Consider the following 15,191-nt stretch of genomic DNA (forward strand, 5'->3'; position numbering starts at 1 on the left):
GCATTTTGGCGGCCATTTTCCGGCGGCCGTTTGGTGAAGGGGCCGCGCGTTCTTGAATTAAATATGGTTCCACACGAATACTGCCGTTTTCAGCCCCCCCCGGGGCGCTGATTTGATTATTGGGAAAGGGAAAATCGGCGCATGTTGGGAAGCCACGGGAAACGTGAGTCACGCTATTCATCCGTTTTCGGCAGCAAGTTATCATTCGAACGTGAGCGCGGATGGAGTGCTGCATTTTCCGGCGCTTCCCGTTCCGGCTGTTTATCTATGGTAGGTTTCAATTGTTTAAAAAAAATAATATTTAAGTGATCGCCTATTGTCTAATGAACCTTTCGGGGTAGATCATTCGGAGTGGAAAATTCGAGGTCAAATACGTTTCTCAATAACTCTCGAAACCTGTATTGTGGGCCAATGTTTCTCTGTCTGAACGGATCAAAAAATTGTATACAAATTCGCGTTCCAAGGAAGTCGTTGTAGCTGGGATATGATTACTTGGTGAGCGTGATCGGCGTCTTGCGGAAATAATGAGCGAAACATTAACTTGAGGATGATTGTTACGACGAACTCCGCCAAGCTAACTTCCCGCGTTCGAGATTCTGCAATCTACCTTGAGAGACTCAACACAGTGATTTGTTAGTAGCAAACCACACTCGTTTCATACCGATTATTTCTACATTTTGCTAGCTCAAACCGTAGTTCTGCTAGGGGTCCAATGAAGAATCAAGATCAGTGGTTTAACAACTTCTTGAAAGAGGTCTCCTGTTGCGTCATCACGTATTCCATCACCTTATGTGCTATAAAAAGATTATTATTTATTTAAAAATCTCACTTTAAGCTTTCAACATGATAATTTTTTCGATAGAATTGTTGAACTGTGCTCTACAAAAAATTGCCTTTCCAACGAGCATTGTTTAAAAAAAACCAGACAGAGTTGGCTTCCGAATGGCCGATAAAAGTACAAGTTAATGAAACCGCCGCAGTCGGAGTTATTTACCGTAAAAAAATCCCGTCAACAGTACTGTTGTCACGTAGAGGCTCCCACTGCAGTCCCACACACGATTATGTACCGCCGAGCGCCGATCGGCATCGGCATTCGGCGAACGCCATTTTAAAATAATCGTCCCAACGCCCCACTAGAGCACGGAAGCGAAATCATCCTTGCCGCGAGACGCAACTTAATCGCTAACCCACTCGGAAGTGCAAACAGCGTTTTTATTTGCATAATTCATCTCCACCTCAGCAGCTCGATGATTTTTCCATTAAACCGCGCCCACTTAGTCCCCACCCGCCACCCGCCGGATGTCCGTTCCGCGGACAATCCGGCGGAACTTTCGCGCATCGCATCGGGCTGTTTGCAAAACAAATGTATCGAATGCTTCGGATCGTTGTCATCGGCACATCCACCGGTCCGGTAGCCATTCCTCAATCATCTCCGGGGCGAATCCTTATCACACACACACACACACACACTCCTGCTCGGGTGGCTCGGGAGGAATCAATTTGTAAAACCTCCGCCAGTTCGCCGTTCGAGTGGAAAATTCATCGCTCGACTCAAGTGTGGAGCGAAGGAACCGTCATCGGAAAATGGGTTTTCCACACACACACACCCGGGCTCCCGTGGGCTGCCGGACGAAGATGGAAATTGGCGAAAATCACAACCATCGGCAACATCCGCCGTCCGCGCGGGTCGGGCTACCCGGGAGGGAGGAATGGATCAGAAGTTTGCCTCTGTGACGATTGGGGAGGGATAAAAAAACCCGCTGCTCGAAGAGAAAACGGAAGAAAATCATCCAAATCGAAGCATCTGGTGCTGGACTGGGGAATAGCAAAGAAATACGGAGCAGGAACGTAACGTCCGGGGACAACAGCATCGGCACGGGAAAACATGTGTGTACATAAACATTTACAAAGTGCGAATTTGTGCCTTCCCGGCGCTGCGAGGGTTCGCTTTTCCGGGCGTTTATGCAGATCCCGCTCGCTCCATTATCGTTACAACTTGCCGAGTCCTTTGGTTTCTTTGCGCTTTCACCGGAGCGCTGCAAGACAAACGGACGGCACGGGGCACGGGGCCGGGCACAAATCGGGCGAATAGGTGATTCGGAAAAGTCCGATCCGCTCTGGAGTTGTTTGCCTTCTATAGATTTTCTTGTCACATTCCCCGGTTTGCCTCGGTTGCAGCCAGCGCCTTTTTGGTGAGACTGAAGGAAGCGGACGAATCCTTTTTCCGATTAGACAGAGGACGAGTGCAGTTTGCGCGAGAGCAACAGTTGACGTACTTGGCGCACGTAGTAAAGATGAAGTGAGATTAAATTTTCAGGTTTCATTTGACTCCAACAATCGCAAGGAATTTTCCAGGATCGAACCAAAAACAAACCAAGGGTGTAAGTCGCCGACAAGCGAACTACGGTTTTCATTGTCCTTTTAAGCTCACAGTCCAAACGGTAGTGAGAGAGCGATCGGTTCGAGCTGGTACGTCGAAGCGGAAAAACCGAATCGGATCGAATGGAAATGGAACCGGAAATGCCATGGGACGCCACGCCATGGAAAAAAGCTTTCGAAATGTTTCTTTTGGTGTCTTCGCCGACGCATGCAACTTCCCGTGGGGCTGCACCCGTTTAAAGCCCAATTGCCACTGTTCAGGGCCTCGAAGCGTTTTCGGCAAAGGTGTCGCGGCCCGTAGGCGACCTGCTGCTGCCCACGTTGACCCATTTGCCCTGCGGGGGCCTTTTGGATGGGGCCACTCGATTTATGTAAATTAAATCGATTCGTTCGGGTTCCGGCCCGAATTGCGCCATACTGGCGGGCGGCCGCTGGCCGCCACTTTTCGTCCCTTAAATTGCCTTGCCTATCGGTCTAATCAAATTACGGGGCCGGCACGGGGCCAAAGCCATATGCAGCCTTTTTATGTTCGGTGCACGGTGCGGTGTGGTCAGCGTTATTTTGCCAAAAACCCGTCGTCCGAATCGTCCTAAGCAGGCGATTTTCACACAGGCCTTATTAAACACAGGCCCGTCTCGAATATGGGTGTGTGTGTGTCCGGCCTCACGGGGAGCCAAACGGGAATGAACAGCAGGGCAAGTCAAGCCGCACGGCACCTAGGTGCCGGTCGGTCGGTGCATTGTTTCTGCAGCCCATAATTTATGGGCCTTTTTAATCGTTGACCTGCTGAGCCGGCTCCGGTTCACAGCTGGCCAGCTGAGCAGTGTCAGTGCCGTGTTTGCACCGTTGCATCGGCCCAGTCTGGGCGGCCGGCTCGTTGAAGGATTCACCGTCGTTTCCGATCAGATTTTCACAGGACAGGAGCCAACCGGAGGTTAAATGGAGATGACGTGGAGCGAGCAATGCTTTAAATAGTGTCAACAGCAAAATGAACCCAAAAATGCATTATGCTGTTGCAACATTATGTGGGACACTGAAACATAAGCGAATAGAACACACAGAGGCAACCGTACAAAGTAATATTCTCAAGAAAAGTTTGAAGTTTGAATAAGCTTTCCCCATCAGGACAAGATGGGATGTGGATTGGAGCGCCGCCTTGTAAGAAACTCATCACGAGGTAACGGGGTCCGCTTTTAATAACTTGATTGCACTCCATAAACCTGCCCCTGGCCCAAATTGAACGGCCTTCTCGTTCACGTCCAATCCAATCTCGACCCCACCCGAATGTTGCCGGCCCACTGCTATGTAGCGGGCGGCAAATTAAAAACCATTGTCCAAGCACCGACGGAGCGCCAAAACATGGCCGAAGCAGCGACCACACACTAACACACTGACCGACAACACGTTTGGCTTGTTCGGCGCCAGGACGAAAAGCCCACAATGCACTCCGTTCCCGGTTGTCGGCCGAAGACCGAAGAAATGAACTACTTCTTCCCCCCGGCCACCGCGCCAAAAACTCGGTTGCGAAACTACAATTTTATGGACATTACTAGGACACCGGAGGAGCCCCGGCCGGCCACCTTGGCCCGGTACTTTCATTTCGCAACAATGTAACAACGGCGCACAAGATCGGCTCCGGTCGGTTTGCCCTTTCGCAGGAAGACATCGCCCGCCGTCGCCGCCGCCGCCGCCGCCAGCCTTCGAGGACGATTTCGATGAAGTGTGTGTGTGTGCCTGCTTCGTGCTCATCGTTCCCGTCCCGCGTCAACCCCCCGCGGGTCCATAGAGCCAATCCTGTGCCGCACTTAACGAGCGCTGTATGGAGAGCCAGGAATGTTCCCGCTTTTCCGGAAGTTATTTACGGGCAGCAAAAATGCATTCCAGCAGAGCGGCACTACAATTACTGCCACGCGGCCCCTTTACTCGGTGTGGAGTCCGTTTCGCTTTTTGTTGTGCTGCTGCTGCTGCTCCCCGAAAGCACCCAACGCAATGGCCACTCGACGTCGACGTCGTCGTAGTCGTCGGGAGTGAAGAGGTTTTTGCCGCCAACCCGGGCTGGCCGGATACTGCCGGCCGGACTGACGGACGGACTCGATCTGCATGCACGATTCGGAGCCGCTCGGGCACCGGGCAAGCCACCCATCGACAGCCCATTTATTACGTGTTTTGTTTAGAGTTTTTTCCCCGCGCTCTGGCTCAGCCCTACGGGCTACGGCACGTACGCGAGGCCCCGGACTAGAACCGGGCGCCCCGGACCGGAAACGGGCACATAAACTCACTTGACATAATCTTCCATAAATAATAACGAGCGCAGTAATAAATGGATTTATTTGCATTCGATTACGGATGCATGAGCTCTGCTGCCCCAGCTGCCGTGTAACGAGGGTTCCCGGTTTTTGTAGCCACAACCACCGCACCGGGCCCTGGACATCGTCCGGTGGAGTCACTGCACCGGTTTTGATTTTTATTCTCCCTCGTTTAAGCGACGTTCCGTGTAACCCTCCGGGTATCGTGGCACAGCAAAGAGGGGGCCTTCGAGAATGCAAAAGAATTTTCTTCGCTGCACCCGGGCCGGAGCTGCCAGCCCCCAACAATAACAAGAAGTCCAACGGCGGTTGCTGCAGTATGCCCGGGTAGGCAACATTTCGTAGCCCAAGTGGACACTCGGGCTCGGCTCGCTCACCGTTGGCGTTGGCCGCCGCTGACCACCCATTGACAGCTGACAGCCAATTTATCCTTCAACCCTCCCGGCAAAAAAAGGAAAGAAATGGACAGTAATCCCGCCGCAGGCCCCGAGCCCGGGTGTAATTGTTTTTCGAGTGTTTTGCTCTGTTTACCTACGGTAATCGTACAGGCCTGCTGCCGGGCGTCGGTCGGTCGCCGCCGCCCTGGGACCGGAATGCGGTGTGGTCAGCTCGTGGCGCTCCCTACCCGACAGACAGAGAGAGAGAGAGTGGGAGAGGGGGGGACGTGAAACTAGCCAACAACATCCGGCGGAAGGATAAACATGGCTCGGCCGGCGAGCACGGGTGGCCGGGAAAGAAATGTCACTCCTGCCTGCCGGTGCCATTTGCAGGACCAGTAATGCACCCCGTCCGTTCGTCCGTCCGTCCGTGTGTGTGTGTACTTCATCGAAAAGTCCGACAGACAGGAAGAAAACAGTCACACGGAAAGCGAAACAGAGAGAGAGAGAGAGAGTGAGTGAGCGAAGGATGTGTACTCGATTCACTCGTCGGGTGTGTTGGCGTGAAGCAGCTTTTCAGTCCGAACTCGTCCCGGGGTGGCGGGCTGGTTGGAAACCGGAAGCACTTGAAACTCGAGTGGGCTCCCGGGGGGGTGGGGGGGGGGAGCCCTGGGGGGAAAGTTTTTCGGACGCAAGACCCAAACAAACCGCGAACCCGGCGAGGTTTGAAGCAAGTCGTCCACCGACACCGACGTAGTGCCAGTCCGTATGGAGCCAGTTGTCAAAACAGGATGCTTTTTGTGTGCGCACCCGTCAGCCCCACCCTCCCCCGGGGGTGTGTTCGGGGGCAGGCCCGGACCCGGACGAGCCCACCCGCTGCGGGTGGCATGGTGATGACATTGTGCATAAGTTTGTTGCAACAAACGGTAGACACCCGAGCCACGGATACGGGGCGTCTGGAATGGGTCCAACTTCATACGGTCACCACGGGGCCGTGAGCGACGGAGTCTGGCCGTGGCCCCCCGGGAGCCACTCTTCCCCTCACTCGCTGGCAGGTACTTACATTTGGGCTTATCCGGCCCGGTTTTTGTCTCCACTTTGCTCCGCCAGGAGGAAGTTGTTGAAACTGCGCTGCTGCGGACTCATTAAAGTTATTCCGCTTGTTTTTCTTGCCGGAGTAATTGACACTTTGACACGGGGAGAGTGAATATTTTTGTTCAAACTTTATTTCCTCACGTCCAGATTGTTGAGCGGGGAAAAACCAGAGCTGTGTTAAATGTTTTATGAATTAGTGTAAAATTTCAATTAAAACACCAAAATTGGTGTTCGATTCAGTAGCTAGGCGATGGTTGTAACCCGAAATAGGAATTGAATTCTAGTTTGGGAAAGTCCCTTGTTAAAAAATAATGCTAATACTTAATTGACCCACAGTTTTTCCTTGACGGTTTCGTGGGTCATGTAAAACTAACCCGAAGTGGGTTCAACGAGACTTGAAAAACTATATCTCTTCCAAACAATGCCAAGATCGATGGCGGATACCCGAAGTGGACCCGAAAACCGCTTCGGGGAGGCAATAATTTTTTATGGCCTCTCAAACATCAACACCAAAAAGTGAGTCCCTCGTCCGAAGCAATGACAAACGAGCTCACATCCGTGCTAAACAACTGCGCTGCAGCAACCACTTTTATCAGCCCCCGCTGCCTGTTTGTGGTGGACCCGATCCCCCACAAAAGACAGTCAATTGCCGGGGCCCAAGATGATAAATTCGCCCACATACATTTCGCCCCCACCCCCCCGTCGCACGTATGGCCCACAAAAACTTTGGTTCGCCACTTATCGACTCAATCATTTGTCATAATACATGTCCAATTGGCGGACTTTTTCTCGATAAACAATTGGCCCGATTGATGGTGGTAGTGGTTGTTGTTGTTGTGCGATGTCGGCACCTTGCATAAATAACCAATCATCGTCCCAGCCATCCCCGCCCGCCGGGCCAGCGCCAGCACACCGTCATCAAAATATGTCAAATTGCTTCACCAAATGGCAACCGACCGACAACGGTGGGTGGTGAGATTCGTTCGAAGAAGTTCGAACACCGAAACAAAAAAAATGGCACCAAAGAACCTCACGCGAAGATCATTTGTCGTCATCCCGAACCCCATCGTTCTTCGACGTTGTCCTTCTGAAAATCTCTGCAGCGGACAGCGGGCACAGTGTGTGTGTGTATCGAAAATTGTTAGAATTGACAGATCAAAACTTTTTCCATCGATTTCGAAAGGTCCTCGTCTTGGGTTGATTTCTCTACGCTCTCTCTCTTTCGTTTGCTCTCTTTTTCTCACTCACTTTTTTTTTATGGCACGGGACCCGAGGAACTGAGAGTACCAGAAAGCCACCTGGGCCCCAAAAATCATGCTTCCTATCAGGTGGGTCAATAAGTAGTGAAGCTTCGACATTTAAGGGCGAAGTAAAAGATTTCGAACTAGATTTTGTAAGGATCGTCCATAGCACTCAATGGACTCACTAAACATTGTCAAATAAAATAATTTTAAAAAGAGCTAACTTTCAAATGGTAAAAAAGGGATTTTAAAGGCTAACGCTTAGCAGCTTATTGACCGCCCGACAGTCCCCGTTTGGTGGTGGTTCCCACGCGTTTTCCGATACTCTGCATTCGCAGCACGACACTTTCCGGCTGTCTATTGCTCACGGTCCGGTCCTCAGGTTCCGGCGGTTGAAAGTTTTCCCCCAGATTTGGTGATCGATTTTCCGTTTCTGTCCGGCCCCCTCCGTTTTCATTCTGCCTTCGCCGAGCTGCTGTCCTTCGTTGCTGTTGTTTCGTTCGTTTTCCCAACATTCATCACGCCCCATCTGGCCACGGCCACGACGGGGCACACTTTCTTCGAACCGCTTCTTCGTCACCGCTTTCGGGTTTCGGCCCGTCGGCCACAAAGCGATATTGTCTCGTCAATGAAGCGGAAAATGAAGAAAGTTTTTTTTTCCCTACGCCGGAAGCAGCGGCGGCGGCCCACCACTTCCGGGCGGGCTTGCAACGGGCGTGCGCCGCGCGCTTGTCCGTAAATCACGTAACATCATTAGCATCTCGGTCGAGCGCGGGAAAGTGCACCATGCTTCGCTTAATCTGCAGGAGGCAGGGTCCGGCACAGCACAGTCCGGGCGGATGTTGCAAGTCCGTGACGCGGATGCCAAGGCTAACAAACCGCCGCCTCCGTGCCACGCGCACCGTCCCATCCGGACGCTGTCAGCCCGTTTGACACTCTGTCACACCTAGTGGCTGTCAGTGGGCAGGATTTGTAAACCGCACGCGCCGATGGACTCCACGTTTCACGCTCCGATGCCTCCGAATACTCGATGGCCCCGGGTGTGCCGGTCCACTGCCAGCCAGACTCCCGGGCCCGCCGTGGACACGGAAAATCGATCAGAGTGTTGGTTTAATTTTAACTCCTCAACTGCGAGCCCCGTTTGCTGTCAGCACGCCGGAACCGGACGATGGATTCGCTCGTGTTCCGCGGCTGCGACGCCACTTGTTTATAAAATCCAAACGAAGCAGAGGCACTTGAATTTTGATTAGTTGCCTCCGCTTGGCCGTTTGGCACCTTTTAAAGGCACCATTCGACGATTTACATCGCTCCGCGTTGTCCGTTGCGTGGCGCCGATGGATAATAAGACATGCGGTAGTGAGAGAGAATGCGGCCAGCCCGAAATATCCGAGCAGGACCGAGCTGCCAGTGACAGATTTTCCACTTTTCCCCGGGACCGGCCCCCTGAGTGTAAGTGGCCAGTAACCGGGCATTTCAGCCGACAGACCGACCGACATTTGTTTAACCGTCACCGTCCGCGTCCCAGCACACAGCAAATTTGACATTTGTCCAGCCCGTGGTGTCGGGGTCCACGAATTTCTGCGACGCACCGGCCACCGGCGGACCAGCTTTTAACATTCCATTTTCCGGTCCAGCAGGGGACGGCCCCGAAACCGGCCATTTGTGTGTGCAATTGTGGGTTTTCGCTGGAACAAATTGCTCATCAACCCTCGCGGGATCCGGCCCGCCAGCGGGATGGTATTGTGTTTAGCGCGAAAACTAATTCTACTTATGCGTTAATAGTTCGAAAAGGCGATTTGTAGTCGCTTCCGTTCGCACCGGGTTGGTGAAATGTATTCGTTTAATTTGTTGCCAACGCCGGCGAAAGCCAGTCAGATTGTGTTGGGTGTTGCAGTTCAGAATTGTTTAATGGCCGCTGGGTGAGTTTAGAAAAATGATTCATGCTTGAAACGAGAACATGATTGAGGAGGAACTCAACAAACCATGGCCAACGTAACAGTTACAGCAAAAATGCAATTCTTATTATTTTCTAACAAGAAACAGTTCATCATTAAAAGCGATCATTTGGCATAATAATTTATGCCGTGCTTTACGATGATCTTATGTCTTTCGTTCGGACCATGCTCTGGAGTGTTAAGAGGCACTATTGCACTTTTTCACAGACTAAATGAGGCCAAAACAACCTTTCGTAGGTACTTCTTGATTCTTTGGGCGTGAAGCTACGGTTGATCTAATTTATACATATTTTCAAATGAGTTTCGACAACTTGTTGATCCTTATTTTGAGGCTATCTGTTCAATTGCGATCGACGGTCAAACAATCGAGAAGATAGTTGAGGTCTTAATAAGTCACAAAAGGATTTTCCACATTTTTAGGTACTAGACTACCTCGATAACTGTGACCACATTTTACTGTGTCCATCCCTTATTACAACAACAATAAAAGGTTCATGAATTCGCCTTCTTTTTCGGGTAACTAGCGGCCAAGCCTGGGACAAGATCCAACTTATTAGGAAACCTTAAAAGACAAAACCAAACTGCGCACATTTTGGCAGAAGAAAATCACACCTAAGCGGATTAGACGCCAACTTCCGTCAACTAGTACACTAATGAAACCCGCGCGGCGCACATGTGTTTAAGAAAACTATCCGAAAAACCGTCTGCCAAACCACCGAACGCCACCGACCACCCCGCCCCGTTGGTCGGGGGACTCTCCCCGTGCAACTTCTGGCGCGGCGGCACCACGTAACCCGAAATTGAATTAGATGCTAAACCAACATGAATATTTATTGTTTCAAAAGGCGGATTTATGCCCCGGTGGGAGCGATGGTGCCACGAACACGCACCAAACGCTGTCATGTTGTGTGCCGCGCGCGTGTGTGTGTGTGTGCGGTTTTCTTGTTGTGTCCGTCGCAAACTAGACGTCGGTTAAGTTGCAACCAAACACCAGGCGTCTCCACCGGTCGGTCGGTCGGGCATGTCGAGCCGGGCCCTTCGTTCCTCGTCCTTTAGTTCAATTATCTTACACCGTACCGGGAACGGATCGCTCCGTGGTTTCTCCTTCCTAAGCGCGCGCTTGTGGTGATGCACCGATGATGCATGAAAAACTCAGCGCACCGAACAAGCCAAGACAGAGCCGACCGAGCCGAGCGAAACATATGCTCAAGACAAGACAGCAACCCGGACCAAGACCCGGTGCGGTGTGGCGAATGATTCTAATTAATTTAATCTCCTCCGTTACGCACTTACAATGGCCGCCGCCGTGGAGTAACTTCTCTTCTACGGCTCGACCCACGACGCAGGGACTGCAACGTCCAACGTAATCCTTTTTAAGTGACTTATCTTCCTCCTTGCCCGGTCCGACCCAGCCCGGCCCGGCTCGGCTCGGCCCGGTTCGAAGTAAAGCTCCGGGGCTCGATTCCATTCCAGGAAAAGTCCCAAGGTGGACCACCTTTTTTACGTTCCGCGCCCAGCAACAACAACAACCGAACAGAGGGGGAGCGGGGGTTCGGGCACAAGAAGGCAGCATGAAAGCGTTTTGCACATTGTAGTCGGTGCAATTAGTTTTATAGCAGCCTTCGGGCCACGGGCTCAGAGGGCGGACGGCGAGCGGTCGGGCGGAGGGGTGCTAATGGGTCAGGCGAACCCAGGCAGGGCGGACAAATGGGAGACCATTCGTACCATTTAGCATCGATACACACACACACACAGAGCCGGGCCCTGTAATCGGATATAGCGCGTTCGCGACGGTGGGTCGAAGGTGAACCGAAGGCTGCTAACTGAGCGTTGACGTAAGATGCATTGGAGGCCGCCTCGCCCCCACCCCGTTGGGACGGGAGCCTTCAATCAGCGCGGCCAAATGGCGGACGTTTTTGCGCGCCAAAAAGGTCCCGGGGCCCGAGAAGCTGCATTCCCGTGGCGCGCGGCGAGTTACATAAGAAAACGCGGCGTAACGCTGAAGAATGATTCGACCGGAGAGCCCCCCCCCGGGAAAGACCGAAGGAAAGCAAATGTTATTCTTCAAACGATCGGCCAGCGATCCCAAGCACGTTCCGGCCGAGGTGGCCCAAAACTATTTCCCAACATTAATTATACGTCTCCGGTTCGGGTGAGGTATTTGTGGTATGTGTGGCATATGCGGAGACGATGGCCACCGCCACGGTTGCAGTTCGATTCCCCCGGGGGGGGAGGGGTTGAGTGGGGCGTGCAAACATTAATCCTGTTAGGAATGTTACACATCGCCCGGTGTGCTGTGCTGCGCCTGATCCGGACATTCCTCCTCGATCCCGTTTCGTTGAACGGCGGATTATGAATACTTTCCTTCTAATGGACCCCACCTTTCCACATCCATCGGTGGCTCTTTTTCAATAATTTCTCCCTGAATGTGCGATCCTTCGAACGTTCTGAAGGGGACATTTCATTGAGTTACGAATGCGCTATACGAGGTTCCAGGAGTCGTATTCATTTGATTGAATCTCTTCTTTGATCAAATTTGCAGATTGACCATTACTTTACGTCAGTTCTAGTAGTCCAAAGTCGAAATAAAACATCGTTCACTTTCTCCAAAATACATGAAACGAATATACTGGATAGCTCGTGTAAATATACTCCCAGGACACGAAATTGTCTACATAAATAGATATGGTTCTCCACACTGTGTTCCCGTCAATTGCCATCGGCCACTGCTAAGTGTCTCAATTAGATGTCATTAGTTTTGCTAAGTGGTTTCAATGGAGAAAGTCATGTTCGACGGACGGATGACGGATTTTATAGATTCGTGGACGTTTCAGCATGGATTAGCCAATCCGTTGACAAGGTTGTCCAGTCGACGATTCGAGTGCTATACTGATCTGATCCGACTCCGTACGACAATAAATGCCATCTAATCGGCCATTTTATTTTCAAATATATTTTCATCGCATTGCATACCATATTTATATTACAGCTCCAGGACTCCAGGATTATAATACAAGAACCGCGTCATAAAAACAGGCCTACAGGACTCCATTTTGCGACGATTTAATGGCCCCGTCCGACACAAAGTGTCCTGCCCGAAATCCGGAGCGAAAAGAGGGATTGTTTCTTAATGTTACCGGTACGCTCGGTTACACCCCCCATCACGGCCAACATGGCCGTGATGGGAGGGCCTAACAAGTGGGAGCCATTATGGGACTTTTTTTTATTTTCCCAAAACAGCAAGAAAAAAAACCGAAAGAGAAAGAAAGAATTAAGAACAACCCCTTCGGCACGAAAAGTGCTGATGCTGCCCTGGCTCTGGCCCGATCCGACCAATTGCTGCCATCGTGCGAGACTGCACGGTGCACCCGGATGCACGGGGATGATGCAAGGGACCGCTCGTCGGCGCCGAACCCCACTGCAGTTGCTTCCCGGAGGTAATTGAATACCGTGCCACTCGGCGCCGGCTTGGGCCACGTGCGGGGCGTTCTCTCGTTTTTTAATGAAAATACGGGCCGAACCCGGTGCACATCCCGGTCGTCGGCGTCGCTCAAACAATGCCCCTTTCGAGAGGGCGTTAAGGCCGTTCTTATACCGCCTCAAGTGGGCCCTCCGGTTTCGATAGCTCCGGCAGAGGCCGGAAAGGACCGCTCGGTGCTCTCGCTCTCGGATCATGTCAATTTCCATCGCGAAACCCCCGGTCGCCGGCCGGGAGGAAGGTGGAAACCATTTTGTAAACCGCGCCCGTTCGAAGTGTCGAAGGATCCACACTTTGGCGCAAACCGGAGGGCCGCCGCGAAGGAACACAAAAGTGCGTCAGCATGCAGCATGGTCTTGAGTTCCGGCGAAACCTTCTAACCATGATTAAGCCACACCCTTGGTCTCGGTCGTTTAATGTACGCCGCCGCGATGTTTGTTTTCATTTATGCACTCTCTCTTCCATGCCCGCAGTCCGGTAGCGTTTTTTTTTCGGGCCGACCGACATGGACCATAATAATGTACGCAGCGCCGGAGGGAGCTTATGTGTGTGAAAGGCAAAAAGAATGCAAACGACGCACCGCTCTGTGTCAGCAAATTGAAAAACATACCTCCATGGTGGCGCAAATGGAATGGCCCGTTGGCGGTGCCACCGCAGCACGGTTGTTCGTAGTACGAGTTCCACGTATTTTCATAATCTGCCTGCACCCGGCCGGCCGCCAGCAGCATCAGCAGGGCGGCCGGCATAGCTTGCAGCAGCAGCAGCAGCAGCCGCATCCTCGACGTTAATGACGATGGTCTGGTGGCCGGTGCTGTCGGTAACATTGTGGTAATGTTTCTCGGCCTGTCCAACCCTTCCGGCGTTCCGGTGCTTCTACTTCCGAGCCCTGCCAAGTGGCCCCTCACAACACACACACACACACGGCAAATCACTGCACTCCCGGTACGAACTCTGGTGGCCACTTGCAGTCCTTCCGCAGCCAGCAACGAATCGGCGCACGGCCGATGCCGATCGATGCCGAATGTCGGAAATTAAACACTGAACGAGCGCACCTTCTTCTGGCCCTCGAATCCTGGGCACCCTTATGCAGCACTGTGACGCAGCATTTTCATTGGAAATTCGCTCTATTTCCCGCTGCTATTTGCTTGCCACTTGCCACCCTCCTGTATTAGTTTACGATTTCTTGGCCTCGACGGACAATAACGAACGCTCGGCTAGCTTAGCGTTCGTTTCAGGCAAATCAAAGGCTGCAACCCGCGGCCAATCGTAAACCAGAAACCACCGATCGTGCCTCGATTTTCACTCGCTCGCAAATATCAATCATTCAAACCGAACGGCTCCTTCGAAATATCGCACTCGAGAGGTATCCTTCAAATTCGCGTCACTTAAGCCCGACGATGATTCCACTTCAACGTCCTTCGCGCGGCCGCTTTTTTCGCCACCCACAAAAACTTCGTCACAGCACCCCGGAACCGGAAACCCGTCCACACATCCAAGCACACGAGACGTCGGATCAACGTCCTTGCGGCAACGGCCCGTCAAGCCGCGGCTGTCTTATTGCCCGATGCTCTGACGGACGCCACGCCACACGCCGCCACGAACGGCTGGTGTGTACTTTTTCCTATTGCTTCACTTCCGTGGAAAACCCGTTCCGTGGCCGGCAACCGCGGCACATCTCCCGGGGCACGAACTACAACGACGGGCGCGATGACGACGACGACGACGACGCCACGACAAATTCATTCACCGCTTCGGGTTGTCATCTTCACGGTTTACTTATTTTCTTTTCTGTTTCTCGCCAATAGCGGGCTGGCGCTTTTTCGTGTGGGTTTCGTTCGTACACGATCCGAACGCCCCACGAACCGGGGCGGGATTTTTCCGACTTTTCCGACAATATTTTCCTAGCCCAAGAGCACCGGTTTTCCCGCACACACGCGTCACGCGGACCCCTTGCACGCGCGGGCAGCTTCAGGCTTCGCTTCTCAGCAGCTCTGTGTGTGAAGGATTTCGCGTCGAGACCGCACGCAGGTAGCGCCAAGGGCACGTCCGACTCCGACCGAGTTTTCAAGCAGACTGACTCGAACGGGACGCTCGATCCGCCACCGGACTGAGCAACCATCGCGGCGGACGGCGCGTTGCCATCGCTATTCAGCAACTCGAGCCACCTTCGACGATTCGGCCGAACGATTGGCGAAAGGATCCTTTTCGTTTTCGCTCGCTCACGCTCTCTGTTTGGGGAAATTTTCCGTCCTTCCTTTCGGGCGTTCGACCGAAAGAGCGAGCGAACGGAAAATGTGCCCGGGAGCCGGGAGGGATATTTCCCTGACTGGCGAAAGCGACCTAAAGCGGGCTATACTTTG

General features: G+C 52.5%; 1 protein-coding gene across 1 annotated transcript in view; it reads right to left on the bottom strand.

The window, feature by feature from the left end:
- LOC128279147 (semaphorin-2A-like) overlaps window positions 1-13,577 on the bottom strand; it is a 51,646-nt gene extending 38,069 nt beyond the window's left edge. Inside the window, exon 1 of the mRNA XM_053017865.1 lies at window positions 13,442-13,577. Coding sequence (XP_052873825.1) covers window positions 13,442-13,577 — 136 coding nt within the window. The remainder of the gene's footprint in view (window positions 1-13,441) is intronic.
- Window positions 13,578-15,191: the final 1,614 nt, after the last annotated feature.

Source organism: Anopheles cruzii, chromosome 2, assembly GCF_943734635.1.
Source record: "Anopheles cruzii chromosome 2, idAnoCruzAS_RS32_06, whole genome shotgun sequence".
Lineage (NCBI taxonomy): Eukaryota > Metazoa > Arthropoda > Insecta > Diptera > Culicidae > Anopheles > Anopheles cruzii.